At 43.1% G+C, this 19,458-nt stretch overlaps 1 protein-coding gene across 2 annotated transcripts in view; it reads right to left on the bottom strand.

The window, feature by feature from the left end:
* Positions 1-19,458, bottom strand: part of LOC135539753 (calcium-dependent secretion activator 1-like) — a 141,054-nt gene that overhangs the window by 84,951 nt on the left and 36,645 nt on the right. For both annotated transcript variants that reach the window (XM_064965844.1, XM_064965845.1), the window contains exon 2: positions 7,704-7,817. In XM_064965844.1, the coding sequence (XP_064821916.1) occupies positions 7,704-7,817 (114 nt within the window). The remainder of the gene's footprint in view (positions 1-7,703; positions 7,818-19,458) is intronic.

Here is a 19,458-nt window from a genome sequence, read left to right as displayed (position 1 = left end):
TACAGTATTACCGACGGTAAACAGCGAATAGCTTTTTGTGTGTTTTATTCAGCATGTCCATTGTATCGAGTAGACTCTATTATGACCATATAGGTTGAAGAGGAATTTACTTTATATAACGACTCAGACGATGATGAGTCACCCTTTTAGTCTTAGTCTACACTATGTTTCTAATTCATGAATATTTTATACTCATTATCACCGGATGTCTTGTACAATAGACATACGTGAGTTGTTATGACTGTTGGGGTGATGTGAGATGTCTGTTCACCATAACATTTAAGACCACACACCAAACCAAATGATACCATACATCCCACCCAGCCGTTTCTTCATCACTGTGGATCCAATGTACAGAAGTACAAAAGTTAGGGTCATCCCGTGTGTGTCTGTGTGTCTTACTCGGGCTGCAATGGAATATGAACCAATGGAAGGTAGCCATCCATGCAGGATGACAAAAAACGAAACAAGTGCCTGACTGCAGTACCACACCACAATAATGGTGGAATACTGATGCAGTGTTAGATTTCTTCTCCGTGCTCTACAGTGATATACTGGAGTAATATAACTACAGACATAATAGCAGAGAGAGCAGCATACGGTATATATAACGTTTCAAATATTGGGGAGTAATGTTGATGGCCATTGGATGGAAACGCACTTGCTATTATCAGGACTCTCCTCCCGGGCCTCCCTACTCCTGAATTATTCAGACTGAACGGGGAGAATGCTATTCTTTCTCATTTACTCCCAAACTGTGTGCGTGTTTGTGTTTTAGATTTAATGCGTCCCTGAGAACTACCTGCCAGACTGACTTTCTCTCCTGGTCCAAACCAATCTTACTTTATAGAGCAGCTGACCTACTAATATACTGATTGATGTTGGTCCCACAGTCGGTCTGATGTCTGGCAGATATGCTTTGCCTGCTTCTCTTTAAAAGTACAGGGAGAGATGGGGCTCTGTATTAATATCTGGTTCCTATCCAAGCAGACTGGAGACATTTCACAGAGAGCTACTCTACCTGTGGAGCACCGCTGACAGAAACCACTGCTGGAGAAGCACATCATCACAATTCAATAGCTATCGTATTCTGTGGTCATTATCTGGCAGGGTTGGAAGATGGACAGGCAGGCTTTGTACATCATTAGAAAACATAGAAAGAAATGGTGGATTGATTTCTGAGTTTGTTTCTGATAGACTCCACTGTTTTTATCATCCTTTATGTCCCTTTGTGCTCCTGAGTGATGCAGCGGTGTAAGGCACTGCATCTCAGCGCTGGAGTCACCACTACAGTCCCTAGTTCGATTCCAGGCTGTATCACAACCGGCCGTGATTGGGAGTCCCATAGGGCGGCGCACAATTGGCCCATCGTCGTCCGGGTTAGTGTTTGGCCAGGGTAGGACGTCATTGTCAATAAGAATTTGTTCTTAACTGACTTGCCTAGTTAAATGAAGGTTAAATAAAAATGTACAGCCCTTACAATTGAAATTGAATGAATGCATGGCAATTATGACCCGCATTCACATAGAGAGACACATAGACACCTAATACCCCATCCATCATCATTCTTTGATATTGGTAGTGGTGGTTGTTCTCTGTGTGTAACTTTTACTGTCCCTTGTATGACTTTCAGATGAATTGATTACCTCTCTAACTATAGTGAAGCCTATAGAACACTGGCTGTATCCTGGGCACGACAGAGATCAAAGTGAAATACAATGTTATTTGTAACATGAGCCGAATACAACAGGTGTAGAAGACCTTACAGTGAAATGGCGGCGGAAGAAATGGCAGCAGTTTTCCGGACGCCAAACCAATTGTCCTATTATGTGGGGTGTTTTGCGTTATTTGTAACTTATTTTGTACGTAATGTTTCTGCAACCGTATCTTACGGCAAAAAAGAGCTTCTAAAAATCAGGACAGCGATCCCTCACCTCGGATTAGACAAAGAGTTTCTCTTCAACGAGGACGACGCACAGGACATTCTCCAAACACCCGACATGGCCAACATCCCCGTTATTTGCAAGAGGAAGCGACGCAGGTACAGAGGACAAAGAGCCGGATGCCTGGTCAGGACCCGGAGAAGGCGAGAGGGAAAGCTGCCGGTACCGTCAATACTACTCGCCAACGTGCAGTTATTGGACAATAAACTAGGCGAGGTACGATCACAAATATCCTTCCAATGGGACATCAAAAATTGTAATATCCTATGTTTCACGGAATCGTGGCTGAATAACGACATGGATAATCAGCTAGCAGGATATATGCTGCACCGGTAAGATAGAACAGCACACTCCGGTAAGACGAGGGAGGGCAGTCTGTGCATATTTGTAAACAACAGCTGGTGCACGAAATCTAAGGAATTCTCTAGATTTTACTCGCCTGAAGTAGAGTATACTGCGATAAATTACAGGCCACACTACTTGCCTAGAGAGTTTTGAGCTATACTTTTCGTGGCTGTTTATTTACCACCACAGACAAATGCTGGCACCTAGACCGCACTGAGTCAGCTGTATAAGGAAATAAGCAGACAGGAAACCACTCACCCAGAGGCGGCGCTCCTAGTGGCCGGAGACTTTAATGCAGGGAAATTTAAATCAGTTCTACCAAATCTCTATCAACATGTTAAATGTGCAACCAGAGGGGAAAACATGATAGATCACCTTTACTCCACACACAGAGACGCGTACAAAGCTCTCCCTCGCCCTCCATTTGGTAAATCCGACCACAACTCTATCCTCCTGATTCCTGCTTACAGGCAAAAATGAAAGTCTTTGGCACGTTTAAGGGCCTCTAGGGCCCCTGTAGCGGCATGCAGTTGGAGGCTGAGCAGTTGCGATACCAGGCGTGATGCAACCAGTCAGGATGCTCTCGATGGCGCAGCTGTAGAACTTTTTGAGGATCTGAAGACCCTTGCCAAATCTTTTCAGTCTCCTGAGGGGGAATAGGCTTTGTCATGTCCTCATCACTACTGTCTTAGTGTGTTTGGACCATGAAAGTTTGTTGGGGATGTGGACACCAAGGAACTCTTGACTAAGCACGCACCTCTGAGGGGCCCCTGTGTTTAGGATCAGAGTGGCAGATACATTGTTGCCTACCCTTACCACCCGAGGGCGGCACGTCAGGAACTCCAGGATTCAATTGCAGAGGGAGGTGTTTTGTCCCAGGGTCCTTCGCTTAGTGATGAGCTTTATGGGCACTATGATGTTGAATGCTGAGCTGTTGTCAATGAACAGCATTCTCACATAGGTGTTCCTTTTGTCTAGGTTGGAAAGGGCAGTGTGGAGTGTGATTGCGCCATCTGTGGATCTGCTGGGGTGGTATGTGAATTGGAGTCATTCTAGAGTTTCCAGGATGATAGTGTTGATGTTAGCCATGACCAGCCTTTCAAAGCATTTCATGGCTACCGACTTGTTAAGGGTCAGTAGTCATTTAGGCAGCTTACCTTTGTTTTCTAGGGCACAGTGTCTATGGTGGTCTGCTTGAAACATTTAGGAATTACAGACTCAGTCAGGGAGAGGTTGAAAATGTCAGTGAAGACACTTGCCAGTTGGCCAGTGCATGCTCTGATTACATGCCCTGGTCATCCGTCTGGCACCGCGGCCTTGTGAATGTTGACGTGTTAAAAGGTCTTGCTCACATCGGCTACGGAGAGCGTGATCACACTGTCGTCCGGTACATCTGGTGCTCTCATGCATGCTTCACTGTTGCTTGACTCGAAGCGAGCATAAAAGGCATTTTGCTCGTCTGGTAGGCTCGTGTCACTGGGCAACTCGCGGTTGGGTTTCCCTTTGTGGTCCGTAATAGTTTGCACATCCTTCCGCATCCAATGAGTGTCAGAGCCGGTGTAGTAGGATTCAATCTTAGTCCTGTGTTGACGCTTTGCCTACACGAAGACTGGGTTCGTGCAGATAACCAACAATTTACAATGTTTGGAATGAGACTAACGCGAGGTAAAGAATAATTCATTAATTAGAAGACTCATTGATCAGATATTAAAATATCTGAAAGTTATATTAGGAAAATGATAACTTTGTAATCTGAATATTTTCCTTGGTGCCCCGACTTCCTAGTTAATTACATTTACCTGAATAGTTAATCACATAACAATAATTACAGAGAATTTATTGGATAAACTAACAGTCTTCAGTTTAATGATGCCAAAGACATGACAGTGTGATCAATAGAAGGAGCCGATACTCCTCCATGCAGCCAGGGCAGACTGCGTGTGTGCGTGTGTGTGTGTGTGCGTACGTGTGTGCGTGCGTGCGTGCGTGTGCGTGCGTGTGTGTGTGTGGCGGCAGCAGCCAGGGACGGGACAGACAGTTCTCAGGGTCATCCTCCATCCCCTTAATGACAGAGTGATGGGGAGTGAGCAAGACAAGGCCATTGTCATAGCATCGGACGCACACACACATCAGAGAAACTGTCTATCAGGCCCCTGCATCCATTACACTGTGACAGCTAAATTGTGGCCACATTGTCTGCTGTGATTAAACACTAGTGACACACTACAATAAGAGGACAGTAGTTTTAACCCTGTTATGTTATGTATTTACAGCACTAAATTAAATAATCACGTTGATGTGTGTGGGTAGAGAGAGAGCGAGAGTGGGGGTTGAGAGAGAGACAGAACAAGAGGGAGATACCTTTCTTGCACAAGCCTGTAACAGTAAATCTATTTGTCCTGTTCGACATTGGCGCATTGAGTTATTCTAGGCCCAGGAAACAGATAGACACCTGTATTTGGGCATGTCTCAGTAGAGAGGAAGAGGCAAAGGGAGATGGATGACTCTGTACGTGCGAAAATACAGCGTGAAGCAGACCAAGTGTTTATTTGTTTTGTATGGAGGGGCAATGAGAGCGTGTTGAATTTTGTCAACATAAAATGTAATTGCTCATTTGCTAAGTGAGGCTAAGTTTTATAATGTTTCTGTTGTTACAATTGTATTGATATAAGTGGATATACGTGGCATTTTATAAAAGACACAGAACACAATTTTCACTATTTACACAGCTGCCCAGGCTCTGTCAGAGCCTTTATTGCCCTGCAGAAAGCATTTGTTGAACTGAAATGGGTACATAATGCAGGTAAAACCGAGTACACTGCCCTCCTGAATTACTGGCATCCTAAGTAAATATGAACAAAAAAGTATGTGAAAAAATGTCCTTGTTGTTTATCAGTTTGATCTTACACTCAAAATATCATATGAATCTAACCTTTAACTGGGTTAAAATTGTTTAAAAAAAACAATTGTTATCAATAAATAATTGTTTTATTCAAAAACATATGTCACAATTATTGGCACACCTAGAAATTCTTATGAGCAAAATGTAATTGATGTATATTTCGATTAATATTGTACTTTCTAAAGTTCATCTGAGTCTTTGGGAACTCTTAAGTGGTAATCCACAACTTCCTGTTTCACTGGGGTATAAATATGAGGTGACTCACAGACTGAACTCCCTCTGTCATCTATCAACATGGAGTGTTTCTGTATGGAGGAATGGTCTCAAATCTCCCACCCAATGAAACATTATAGGAGACCACTCAGAGCTGTTATCTTGACAAAGGGAGGGTGCACAAAGTACTAAATATATGGGTGCCAATGATTTCTTGATGACATTTTTTTTTAAACTCAATTAAATGTTAGATTCATATGATATATTGAGCATAATATCAAGCTGATAAACAACAATGAAATGCTCTTTTCACAGCCTTTTTTGTTCATATTTACTTAGGGTGACACATTTTTTTTGCATATAAAGCCCTCTTGCATAAACTTCTGTCATACCTAACCTCATTGTTAACCTTCAGACATATAAGTTACCAGATGTGGACACGTGGATGGCTAACACTGGAGATCCCTTCAATCTTCACCAAGGTACGTAAATCTGCTTATAGTGTTTTGGCGGCTGTCATGTGAAATGATATCCAAAACTGCTTAAAAACTGCTTGGTGGAGATGGTGCATCGCGGGCAATTCAGATGGATGTTAGAAGCCCTTTTTACTGAAGATTGTGTTTCTTTCATATGATTTGTTTTTGCTTTTCATGTATTGTATAATTGTTGTTTATTGATGTGTTTATGCTGGGCACATATGTGAAAGAGACCGTTGTGTCAGCATGACTCCCTGCTTAAATAAATAAAGTTTAAATCAAATCTTAGAGAAAAACAATGTTACTATCAGATTTGTGCCTGTTGTTCACGTGCAAATCTGCCATCTCATTGGCTAGAATCTTGTCTTCATTCCCATAGTTACAGTATTGGGTCCTGCCTCTTGTCAGTATATACTCTGAGTGTACAAAACATTTCCATGACATAGTTTTCACCTGGGTTTACCTGGTCAGTCTATGATCCTATGACCACCTGTTAAATCCACTTCAATCAGTGGAGCTGAAGGGGTAGAGACAGGTTAAAGAAAATATGTTTAAGGCTTGAGACAATCCAGACGTGGATTGTGTATGTGTGCCATTCATAGTGTGAATGGGCAAGAGCAAGACAGGATATAAGTGTCTTTGAATGTGGTATGGTAGTAAGTGCCAGATGCAACGGTTTGTGTCAAGAACTGCAATGCTGCTGGGTTTTTCACACTCAACAGTTTCCCGTGTGTATCAAGAATGGTCCACCATCCAAAGGACATCCAGTCAACTTGACACCACTGTGCCAAGCATTGGAGTCAACATGCCAAGCATTGGAGTCAACATGGGCCAGCTAGCATTATGTGGGTAAACACTATAGTATGTCAATTGAGTCGCCGTTTTGTCTAATTAAATACAATTAACTTGTTTTCAAATGGATTGCTTTGGTTTTGGAGCTCCTTCAAGGCATTGCATGATTTGATTTAATACAACATTATAATATCCATCATACAGTGCCCTACATGTATGAACGTGCAGTAAAGAAGCCCTAGGCCAGTATAGTATGGGGACTAAGTATCCTATGTAGTGGGATAGCGGACAATACCCATATAAGGGTATTTTTATCTGCACAATAATTCTCCATTATTGTTGACCTGGTTGAATTGTGACTGTAATGTAGGTGGGAGTACAATGGCAGCCTCTTTAGCACAAGCGTGTTAGCTAATCCATATAGTCAGTGAATAGATGTGATGTGCACACGACACGATGCATCATCTCATCCACCATTTTCCCCCCACAGAGCACAGCAGTTCCCTGAAATTCAGGCCAAAGCAACAGAGCGCTGAGAAACTGAGCAGCCGCTTCCATCCCACTATGAGTGATTCCTAGCCCTACAGTTAGAGAGAGAGAAACTAATTCACTGAGCAGCACTGAGGAAGAGGTACAGTATCTCTGCCACTCTGTTTTCAGCAGCACTGAAAGACTGTATCTCAACAGCTCGGAATTTGATTTATTAGGAAAAGCTCTGATTTACAGTTCCGGGAGACAGAGGGAGCTGGGGGGTCTTTTTACGACTCTCATGTCTATGCTAATTGAGTTACAGCAGTAAATGGCAGCTAATCAGCCTGGTCTATTACATTGAATGCTAACACTATTTCAGCACCACAACACATAGGAAACAGGGTTAAAACACATGATAGCGGTCTCTGTGAAGAAAGAGAAAAGGATGGTTCATTTAACAAGCATATTGTAACAGTGGTGTGCTGAGAGACAGTCGGCGGATGAGATGACACATTTGTAGGTTAGAGAGAGAGAGAGAGAAATAAATAAATAAATATGTACCTCATAGTAGCTCTGGACTGCGTTGATGAACGCTTCATCAGCCACTATCTGGGTGTCTCCATTGAGGAAAGCTTTGAAGCGGTCGTTGGTCTGCCGGAGCTGCTGCTCTGTGATCTGGGGAGGCAGAAGGCATACAGAGGATACTTCAATAACACAGCCATATCACACAGAGGACACCTCAATCAGAGTCATAAAACACAGCCATGGGTAGGGATAAATCAACCTGTTACAGTGTTTTGAGAAGATACATTTTTGGGTTATTTTGATAGCTCTTGATTTGATTGCTTCTGATGAGGGAGGGTTGCTTGCTTAGCATGAGGAAACAGTATGTGTATAAACTGTACATTTCTAACAATTATGTATGAAATATGTTATGTTGCCCCTTCTGTCTTTGCTAGGATTTGTGTAATAATGTCTTTCAATGAATTACAACCTGTAGTAAACACCACATGCCAGAGAGACAGGCTGTACCAGGAGCACCTCTCATTTAAAGAGCGATTGCCCATAAAAGCAACTAATCCCTTAGAAAACGACCTCTGTGGCAACGATATTAGTTAGAAACATGTATTCTAGTGTCAAAATGTACTACAATGTGTAAATAGGATCATTTGTGTCATTGTAACGCAGACGCTGGGAGTCAGGAAGCAAGTACAGGGGGTGAATTTAATAATACAAAAACCATGGCACAAACCAAGCACAGCGTCTGGACATGAGAAACATAACTAATACTGCCTGCGGAAAGAACCAAAGGGAGTGACAGATATAGGGGAGGTAATCATAGAAGTGATGGAGTCCAAGTATGTCTCATGAGGTGCAGGTGTGCCTAACGATTGTGGCAGGTGGTCGTAATAATATGTAAACTGATGACAATGAGCACCAGAGGGGGGGAGTGGGAGTAGACGTGACAGCCATGTCTAAAATGGAGTTTGGAACCTCAGTGAGTCACAATGTGAGTACTCAGTGAGTAAATGAAGGTTTGGTTTGGATTACAATTATGTCAACAAGTCATGCCCCCTTTTATCAAGCTCACGAGCAAATTGCCCCTCCTCCCCTCCCTTCAATGGGTCCCATTGTTTGATTGACCCCAATGCGTTTCAAGAACAGCAGACTGAAAAGCCTTATATGGATTGACAATGCCTCCACAGCTAAAGTTCTACAGTTTGCATGCCCTGCTGAAGGACCCTAGTCTGGGTACCAGGCTTTTTATCTAACATTCCAATCCTTGGCACTCAAGGCCAGTTTCTTTTAGCAAATGACAGGTGTGGCAAGGAGTGGAATGTAGTCGCTGAACAGAGACGCAACCAGGCTGGAAAGACCCTAGCTGGTATGCGGAATAGATGCTTGGAGTTTGTCTTGAATTGAATGGTATCAGTCAAGATGGGGAAGGAGAAACCCTGTGTATTCTGCACCAGGATCAGGGAACTCCTGTTGTATACGGGACAACACACAGGAAGGTATGACCACTCTGACATGTTTTCTAAGGTAGCCCCATTACCACCAGACAAAATGTCAATAGGCACAGCATCTGCATTGCTTGGGAATGACCATGAAAGGTGAAATGTGCACATGGTAATATTAGCAGCTTCTATTTTGTAAAGGTAGTGGAGGTTCCTCAGAAGAGGAAGGAGAGGGCATCCTCCTCAGTGAATTTCATAAAAATCTAAATAGTGAAACATTAACAAAGTTATCCTTTTTAGATAAAACTATACAAAATATATTCACATGACTAAATAATTGATTAAAACATACTGTTTTGCAATTAAGGCATATTGTAGACTCAGCAACACTCTGTAGGGTAGCACCATGGTGTAGCCAGCCGGAGGACAGCTAGCTTCTGATCAGATGATAAATCTAGTACTGAAAGAATAAACTACAGCTAGCTAGCTTTGCAGTGCATAAAATGTGGTGAGTACCCAGCTAGCAATGATGAATCGGCCCAGAAGCGGCCCTCTTCCGGGGGGCCGGAACTGATTGAATCGGCACGGAATCGGGTGTAGGACTGCCCAGAAGCGGCCCTTTTCCGGGGGGCCGGAACTGATTGAAACGGCATGGAATCGGGTGTAGGACTGCCCAGAAGCGGCCCTCTTCCGGGGGGCCGGATCTAATTGAAACGGGTGTAGGACTGCCCAGAAGCGGCCCAAGTACATCATGCTGTTTCCGTCTATCAACAATTCAGCCGACTTTGCCGGCATCTTACCAGAATCCCCCCAGAAGCAAATGTAAATACATGTACACAAAATTACCACATTTAGTAATTTTAAATATTATTATTATACATTTTTTGTGCATACAAATTATACCCATCCAGCATCATACACCTGGTGACCATGTCAGCGTGCATGCGCCTGGCCTGCCACAGCACGATGGGACAAGGACATCCCGGACAGCCAAACCCTCCCCTATCTCGGACGACGCTGGGACAATTGTGCGTTGGGTCTTCCGGTTATGGCTGGCACAGGTCTCAAACCAGCATCTGTAGCAACGCAGTTTGAACTTCGATGCAATGTCTTAAACCACTGCGCCACTCGGGAGGCTCCATCCACAAGGTTTTTAATGCTTATCAATTGCCTTACACAAAGTATCAAAATACTAAAATAATACACACATTTTAATTGTATATTTTGATCACAGAAACAATGAGAAAATATGGAAAAATAAATGATGAAATGTTAATTATATAAAGCAGCTTGTGTAATCATCTGCCAGAGAGTAGGCCCAAGCCCCAAGTAATACACCTGGGCCAGATAACTATCACCTGAATAGGCCCGAGCTCAATCCCTGCACCCTAGCCATAAGTAATACTGCCTAGGGCGGCCCAGACTTGGGCCAAATGACATCGGCCGAGTCTGACTCTCAGCCGAGTCCCCCGACTCTGATCCGTTATCGGGTCAGATCCACTGTGCTAGCTGGGTAGCTGACTGAGAGAAAGATAGAGTTAGTTGAACAGTTAGTAACAAATACATTTCTTCCAAAATGACCTAGAATATGCGGACAACTATAAATACCTAGGTGTCTGGCTAGACTGTAAACTCTCCTTCCAGACTCATATTAAACATCTCCAATCAAAAATCAAATCTAGAATTGGCTTCCTATTTCGCAACAAAGCCTTCTTCACTCACGCCGCCAAACTTACCCTCGTAAAACTGACTATCCTACCGATCCTCGACTTCGGCGATGTCGTCTACAAAATAGATTCCATCACTCTACTCAGCAAATTGGATGCAGTCTATCACAATGCCATCCTTTTTGTTACCAAATCACCTTATACTTCCCACCACTGCGACCTGTATGCTCTAGTCGGCTGGCCCTCGCTACATATTCGTCGCCAGACCCACTGGCTCCAGGTCATCTATAAGTCTATGCTAGGTAAAGCTCCGCCTTATCTCAGTTCACTGGTCACGATAACAACATCCACCTGTAGCACACGTTCCAGCAGGTATATCTCACTGATCATCTCCAAAGCCAACACCTCATTTGGCCGCCTTTCCTTCCAGTTCTCTGCTGCCAGTGACTGGAACGATTTGCAAACATCGCTGAAGTTTGAGACTTTTATTTCCCTCACCAACTTTCAACATCAACTATCTCAGCAGCTAACCGATTGCTGCAGCTGTACATAGATTGGGTGGGCTATTTACAGATGGACTATCTACCTCATCCCCATACTGTTTTTTATTTTATTTACTTTTCTGCTCTTTTGCACACCAGTATCTCTACTTGCACATCTTCATCTGCTCATTTATCACTCCAGTGTTAATCTGCTAGATTGTAACTATTCGCTCCTATGGCCCATTTATTGCCTACCTCCTTATGCCTTTTGCACACACTCTATATATAGTTTCTTTTTTCTACTGTGTCATTGATTTGTTCATTGTGTTATTGGCTTGTTTATTGTTTTCTCCATGTGTAACTCTGTGTTGTTGTCTGTGTCACACTGCTTTTCTTTATCTTGGCCAGGTTGCAGTTGCAAATGAGAACTTGTTCTCAAGTAGCCTACCTGGTTAAATAAAGGTGAAATAAAAAATAAAATAAACGCAAGTCCGACCATCACCCCTGGTGAAACAAAACCGTGACTCGTCAGTGAAGACCACTTTTTGACAGTCCTGTCTGGTCCAGCGACAGTGGGTTTGTGCCCATAGGCGATATTGTTGCTGGTGATGTCTGGTGAGGACCTGCCTAACAACAGGCCTACAAGCCCTCAGTCGACCCTCTCTCAGCCTATTGCGGACAATCTGAGCACTGATGGAGGGATTGTGCGTTCCTGGTGTAACTCGGGCAGTTGTTGTTGCCATCCTGTACCTGTCCCGCAGGTGTGATGTTCGGATGTACCAATCCTGTGCAGGTGTTGTTACACATGGTCTGCCACTGCAAGGATGATCAGCTGTCCATCCTGTCTCCCTGTAGTGCTGTCTTAGGCATCTCACAGTACGGACATTGCAATTTACTGCCCTGGCCACATCTGCAGTCCTCATGCCTCCTTGCCTAAGGTACGTTCACGCAGATGAGCAGGGACCCTGGGCATCTTTCATTTGGTGTTTTTCAGTGTCAGTAGAAAGGCCTCTTTAGTGTCCTACGTTTTCATAACTGTGACCTTAATTGCCTACCGTCTGTAAGCTGTTAGTGTCTTAACGACGTGCCGTGATGCCAGCAGATTACAGATTACCTTTGCCGATTGCTCATCATCTTCATTCCTCGATGGCCCAAAACCCTTAACACAGTTACCATAAAAAAATATGGACTATATGGAATATACTTACTACATTTGAAATGTTACCAAAACACGTAGTTTAGGGAGGGAACGTTATTTATAATAAAGGATACATGGAGAAATTTGTACCCCTCTGAAACGAAAATGGACGGCCCTCCCTTCAGCAAAATATATTTGACCTAAACACTCCCTGAATACTTGGAGAAAAAAAAATGAGTGACCCTCCCCTATACCCAATATACAGTATTAATTAAAACAAAGTGGATAGCAGAGAACATACCTACCATTAAACTTCACTTCTTGTACAGACCAGAGCTTTAAATATGTTGTTTTAGAAATGGTTCTTCATTCCGTAAGCATTGCATGGCAAAGCAGGAATTGTGATAGAGCACAGGGCTGCGGGCCAGCAAACCACAGTTGACAAAAGTAGGGGTGCAAAGATCACCTTTATAGTAAAATAATTGCATGAATCAATCATCGTGCTTTGCAGGTCCATGAAAAAATGGCCTTTTATAAAATGTCATGCAATTCTACCTAATTTTACATATTACCTGAATATTTTTTCATACTACACCATTTACTGAAATAACAGGCTAAGAACGGACAAAGAGATAGGCCATTGAGTTCATTTTAAAATATTTCTCTAATGCCAAATCAGTGTGTCTTGTTTGCAACGAAACGATCCCTGTTCGCAAATAATTAAATCTGAGACTTTATTAGGAATCTGAGCATGGTACATTCAAAAGTTAGGCCTTCCTTTCCACCCCAGACAGAGTAGGCTTACCGACGCAGAAAAATGTTAACTTTAACTGCTGCTGCCATTACTCAACCCAACGAGAAGTGTTTTCCTAAAAGCTGTCTGGGTTTAAACATCTTCTATTCTACAGAAAGTGAATAGCTTAATCAATTGATAGTGACAGAATTAGATTACTTCCCAAAGAAAGTACATTTTTTGTCTCCTCTAGAGCTTGTTTCTAGCTTAAAGCATCGCGGACCAAAGCACAATTACAGGCCGAGATGACTTTATATAATCAGATCTGTTGAATTTTCCTCAAAATCTTAAGATAACAATGGGTAGACCTGTGCTTTTTGACATTTTATTTAATAGGAAGTAGGCCTACAGCATACGCTTTCAATTCATGTCTTCATTTTAACTTGCCAGCTATTTTATTTAAACTAATTTTCAATGACAGTGGGTTAACTGCCTTTTTTCAGTGGTGTGGGGGCTCTGCTTTGGCAAAGTGGGTGGGGTTATATCCTTCCTGTTTGGCCCTGTCCGGGGGTGTCCTCGGATGGGGCCACAGTGTCTCCTAACCCTCCTGTCTCAGCCTCCAGTATTTATGCTGCAGTAGTTTATGTGTCGGGGGGCTGGGGTCAGTTTGTTATATCTGGAGTACTTCTCCTGTCCTATTCGGTGTCCTGTGTGAATCTAAGTGTGCGTTCTCTAATTCTCTCTCTCGGAGGACCTGAGCCCTAGGACCATGCCCCAGGACATGATGACTCCTTGCTGTCCCCAGTCCACGCTGCTGCTCCAGTTTCAACTGTTCTGCCTTATTATTATTCGACCATGCTGGTCATTTATGAACATTTGAACATCTTGGCCATGTTCTGTTATAATCTCCACCCGGCACAGCCAGAAGAGGACTGGCCACCCCACATATGCTCTCTCTAATTCTCTTTCTTTCTCTCTCTCGGAGGACCTGAGCCCTAGGACCATGCCCCAGGAATACCTGACATGATGACTCCTTGCTGTCCCCAGTCCACCTGCTGCTCCAGTTTCAACTGTTCTGCCTTATTATTATTCGACCATGTTCTGTTATAATCTCTACCCGGCACAGCCAGAAGAGGACTGGCCACCCCACATAGCCTGGTTCCTCTCTAGGTTTCTTCCTAGGTTTTGGCCTTTCTAGGGAGTTTTTCCTAACCACCGTGCTTCTACACCTGCATTGCTTGCTGTTTGGGGTTTTAGGCTGGGTTTCTGTACAGCACTTTGAGATATCAGCTGATGTATGAAGGGCTATATAAATAAAATTGATTTGATTCAGGGGTACAACAACAGATTTTTACCTCACCAGCTTGGGGATTTGAACTTGCAACCTTTCAGTTACTAGTCCAACACTCTAACCACTAGGCTACCTGTCGCTCTTCACAAACACTGATGTAGGCTATTTAAATAGTGCATCGTGGGTGGAGAAATTGACTGACAAATCTATGGATATAGCAGCCTATAGCCTAATTTCACATGTTAAACAGGTAGGCCTACCTCTTATTTCTTAAAAAGGAAGGAATAGGCTACAATTCAAAGCCCTCTTATTGTTAGTAAAGTCTAATTAAAATGGATACTCCAATTTGCCTGCTTTCAGCACCATAAGCTGTTAATTTCTGATTGATTGTGCCGCGGCAATTATAGTAGTAGCAAGCTGTCAACGTTTACCTCCGGTCTTCCTTGCCATCTTCGTGCTCTCCTTCTCAAACTGAACAGAACATAGGGTAATAGACTTGGCCTAATCCAAAATGATTTTAGGAAGAAGCCTTTGACTCCTGAACTGCCACTGTAGGCCTACACAGCACAGCCATTGGTTATGTATCACACAAAAAAGGTTTTGATCGGCAAGAGCAGAGCAGGCCGGGGCTCAGGTTGGAATATCCATTGCAGTGTGTAATGCAGCCCAGTTTTATTTACACCATCCCAGCAGCTTAGAAATATAACTTTACTTTGTGTATAACTTTACTCTGAGACCTTGAAGTAGTAGTTCCCCTTGCTATGCAAGGGCCGCGGCTTTTGTGGAGCGATGGGTAACGATGCATCGTGGGTGACTGTTGTTGATGTTTGCAGAGGGTCCCTGGTTTGCGCCCGGGTATGTGTGAGGGGACAGTCTAAAGTTATACTGTTACACCAGCTTAGAATCAGAAATGAGGGGCGGTATTGGGCACACATTGATATATAGTCTAATAAGCAACTAATTCTAAAACACTGAGAAATATAGAAATGTAATCCATTACAAATGACATGACCCTCCCCTGGAAGTGATTAAAAAAAATACCCTACCTTTGACTGAAATTGAAAAAGCATGACCCTCTCCCATTTTCCTCCAGGAAATTTCAATCCATTCCTCAGAATAACTACTGCACATAAATTCAGAAATTGCATTCTTCTTATGTTACTCTGTAAACTACTGACCTATTCAAAGCTTCCTCCGGCATCTCATACATCTGCCTGTAGTTATTGAACTCAACCTGCAGGGGGTTTGTGTGTTCTGATTGAGTGAGGGGAAACAGCTGCGGGCAAGGTTCTGGCAGATGGGTGTGTCTTGGTGGTGGCAAGGACACACCCAAAAAACACCCTCTTCAAATCACACCCCCAAGCCAACTCACATTTGGCTTCTATCATGGCTACCAGCATGTCTTGAGGAGCAAGCCAAATAATGAAGCCTGATCAGCGTGTGCAGTTCCCCTTTAAGATATAACTGTACTAGACAACCCTGTCATGTTCTGTTAAACCTAATTCCTACATAGACTGACTGGTCCACACTGTAATAATAATTACAACATCTTTCTTTTTCCTTTTTCATTTCCTGTCGATGACAAGAAGGTATTTGAATAGGTATTTTATCTCAATACTTTATGAGCCCCTCAACACATGTAGCTATGTTTTATTAAAACATTAAATCAAAGTCGGTGCACTTTAAATTTGTAATATGTGCTCGACTTTGGGGTAAAAATTTAATTCAAAACCCGCCTAAGTGTCAGTGTGTGTAATGGTATTTCATGTTCTCTCTGAGTTTATGTCTGTATGCACACAGGTCCAGATGGAAGAACTGACTATCTCCGATAAATATTCATTAGCGGTACAGTAGAATAGCAGCTCCAGTGGCGTATACAGTACCAGTCAAAAGTTTGGACCCACCTACTCATTCAAGGGGTTTTCTGTATCTGCACTATTTTTTACATTGTATAAAAACATGTTTTACCTTTTATTTAACTAGGCAAGTCAGTTACGGACAGCCTTAGAACAGTGGGTGAACTGCCTGTTCAGAATGACAGATTTGTATCTTGTCAGCTCAGGGATTTGAACTTGCATCCTTCTGGTTACTAGTCCAACACTCTAACCACTAGGCTTCCCATCAAGACTATGAAATAACACATATGGAAACATGTAGTAACCAAAAAAGTGTTAAACAAAAAGAAACGTACACTACCGTTCAAAAGTTTGGGGTAACTTAGAAATGTCCGTGTTTTTGAAAGAAAAGCAAATGTAGAAATACACTGTAGACATCGTTAAGGTTGTAAATGACTATTGTAGCTAGTAACGGCAGATTTTTAATGGAATATCTACATAGGCGTACAGAGGCCCATTATCAACAACCATCACTCCTGTGTTCCAATGACATGTTGTGTTAGCTAATTCAAGTTTATAATTTTAAAAGGCTAATTGATCATTAGAAAACCCTAGCAATTATGTTAACACAGCTGAAAACTGTTGTCCTGATTTAAAAAAGCTATAAATTGGCCTTCTTTAGACTAGTTGAGTATCTGGAGCATCAGCATTTGTGGGTTCAATTACAGGCTCAAAAGGCCATAAACAAATAACTTTCTTCTGAAACTCATCAGTCTATTCTTGTTCTGAGAAATGAAGGCTAATCCATGCGAGAAATTACCAAGAAACTGAAGATCTTGTACAATGCTGTGTACTACTCCCTTCACAGAACAGCGCAAACTGGCTCTAACCAGAATAGAACGAGGAGTGGGAGACCCCGGTGCACAACTGAGCAAGAGGACAAGTACATTAGTGTCTAGTTTGTGAAACAGACGCCTCACAAGTCCTCAACTGGCAGCTTCATTAAATAGCACCCGCAAAACACCAGTCTCAACGTCAACAGTGATTAGGCAACTCCGGGATACTGGCCTTCTAGGCAGAGTTCCTCTGTCCAGTATCTGTTTTCCTTTGCCCATCTTAATCTTTTCTTTTTATTGGCCAGTCTGAGATATGGCTTTTTCTTTGCAACTGTGCCTAGGAGGTCAGCATCCCGGAGTCGCCTCTTCACTGTTGGTGTTGAGACTGGTGTAACTGCAGTTTTACTGTTCAACTTGTACAGGATTTGTGATCAATGCAAGTTGAGGATTAACTGCAGTTTTAATGTTCAGTTCATACAGTACTCTAGGTGTGATGGCCAGGTGTGTTAACAAAATAAAAGACAAGCACTGCATCTGAAATGGCATCCTACTCTGTATATATTGCACTTATTTTGACTGGAGTATGTGGTCAAAGGAAGTTCGCTATTTAGGGAATAGGGTGCCATTCCATACAGACACAAGGGGCAACTGTTCAGATTTGGGTTTGAAGTGCCAGACTGTGGTGGTGAACTGTAGGAAGAGATGGAAAAGTACGACATCGTTGCGTTGTGCCTCGGCACCATCTGTGTGTCCAAATCACCATTACCCCCACCTCTCTCCACTCACCTGCACGAACAAACACTAAAACCACCCCTCGTCCTCTTTTACACCCCGGTCCCATCTCACTCCCACTCCCAAAAACTAACAGGAGGGCGAAAGTATCTGGCTCTGTAGAGAACCTCTGTCTTTGGATGACATTCTGTCTAATGTTCAAACCAAAAAACTCTCCTCTGACAAGACCACCTTTACCTTCTGAGAGAGAGAGAGAAAGAGAGAGAGAGAGAGAGAGAGAGAGAGAGAGAGAGAGAGGAGAGAGAGAGAGAAGGGGAGAGAGAGAGAGACGGGGGAGAGAGAGAGAGAGATGGGGGAGAGACAGGGGAGAGAGAGAAAACACCAGAGGATGAAAAACATCAGTGAGATCAATACTTGAGATTCAGCCTCTGTGGTTTAATCTCTCTTCCCCAACAGCTGCTAGAACAGAGGCGAGTAAAAATGCTCTGACTCGTCCTTGCTGTGTCCTAATACATATACGCACACACACACCCACCCCCACGCCCTTGGCTGTCTCTGGGAAAGAGGGGGTGTGTCTTCACTTCACAGACTGAGACAGGGAACACAGGACACACTCCTTCTTGACAGCTGGGCTCGGCTCTCTGTTTTCATTGGCTCTTACATGATGAACTTCATTGTCCAATGGTTACATAATGTAATCAGTGTACCAACAACAACTAATTAGAATGTCTACAGCTAGGCTACTCCTGTGGCAAGCTGGCTGCCTATCACATGTAGTCGCTCAAGGGGCAGACAATCTGGGAGCAAAGGAGACAGCAAACTTAGCATTCAGAATTTCCTATGTTTTGTGTGATACAAACCAAGATTCATCACAGAAGTCACATGTCTCATAAAGGTCTCATGTGTAGCGTACAGTTGTAACGATGGTTCCATTGAAACATGCCTTGCTTTACTGCAGGTTATACAGTGCACCACTGAGACCCAGCCGAACTACTACGGTCCATTCAGATAAAGAAGGGAGATCAAAGACTGAAAAATGTATCCTTGTGAATTCTCCAAACCTGGATCTTGCAACTGTGGGGCATCTTGCAAATACTCCAACTGTGCATGCACTAGTTGTCCATCCAAAATGGAAATTTTAACGGTTTAGGTGAAAATAATACATTGAGACATTTTATCAGGTAACAGGTAAATGCCAGCGCCAAAGCCTACAACCTTATCCTCCAACGAAGATATTTCTTTATAAGTGCCTAATTGTCCTTTTATCTGCTGTACATAGTTTTTTGTTTATGCATACATGTGTATAGATGATGTAATGTGTTGACAGATGACGCCTGTACCGTGTTTTACTATGATGGGTTTTAGTGTCAGTCCTCTGTGCTTCCACGTAGGGAAGAGCGAGAGTGTAAAAGACTCAAGAAGCTAACGGAATGCTCCAGAGGCAACGCTGGCAAAGCTCCCACTAGTCCAGCTGAGCTGAGGTCCCACTAGTCCAGCTGAGCTGAGGTCCCACTAGTCCAGCTGAGCTGAGCTCCCGCACATCCCTTTGAATACAGATACACACAGTCAGATTCATTATAGCCATTATAGGCATATGAGGTATGTGTGTGTGTGTCCGTGTGTGTCCGTGTGTGTGTCCGTGTG

The sequence above is a fragment of the Oncorhynchus masou genome, chromosome 5 (genome assembly GCF_036934945.1).
Source record: "Oncorhynchus masou masou isolate Uvic2021 chromosome 5, UVic_Omas_1.1, whole genome shotgun sequence".
Classification (NCBI taxonomy): domain Eukaryota; kingdom Metazoa; phylum Chordata; class Actinopteri; order Salmoniformes; family Salmonidae; genus Oncorhynchus; species Oncorhynchus masou.
Note: the sequence above shows the minus strand (reverse complement) of the source record. Positions and strands in the feature narration are given on the sequence as shown.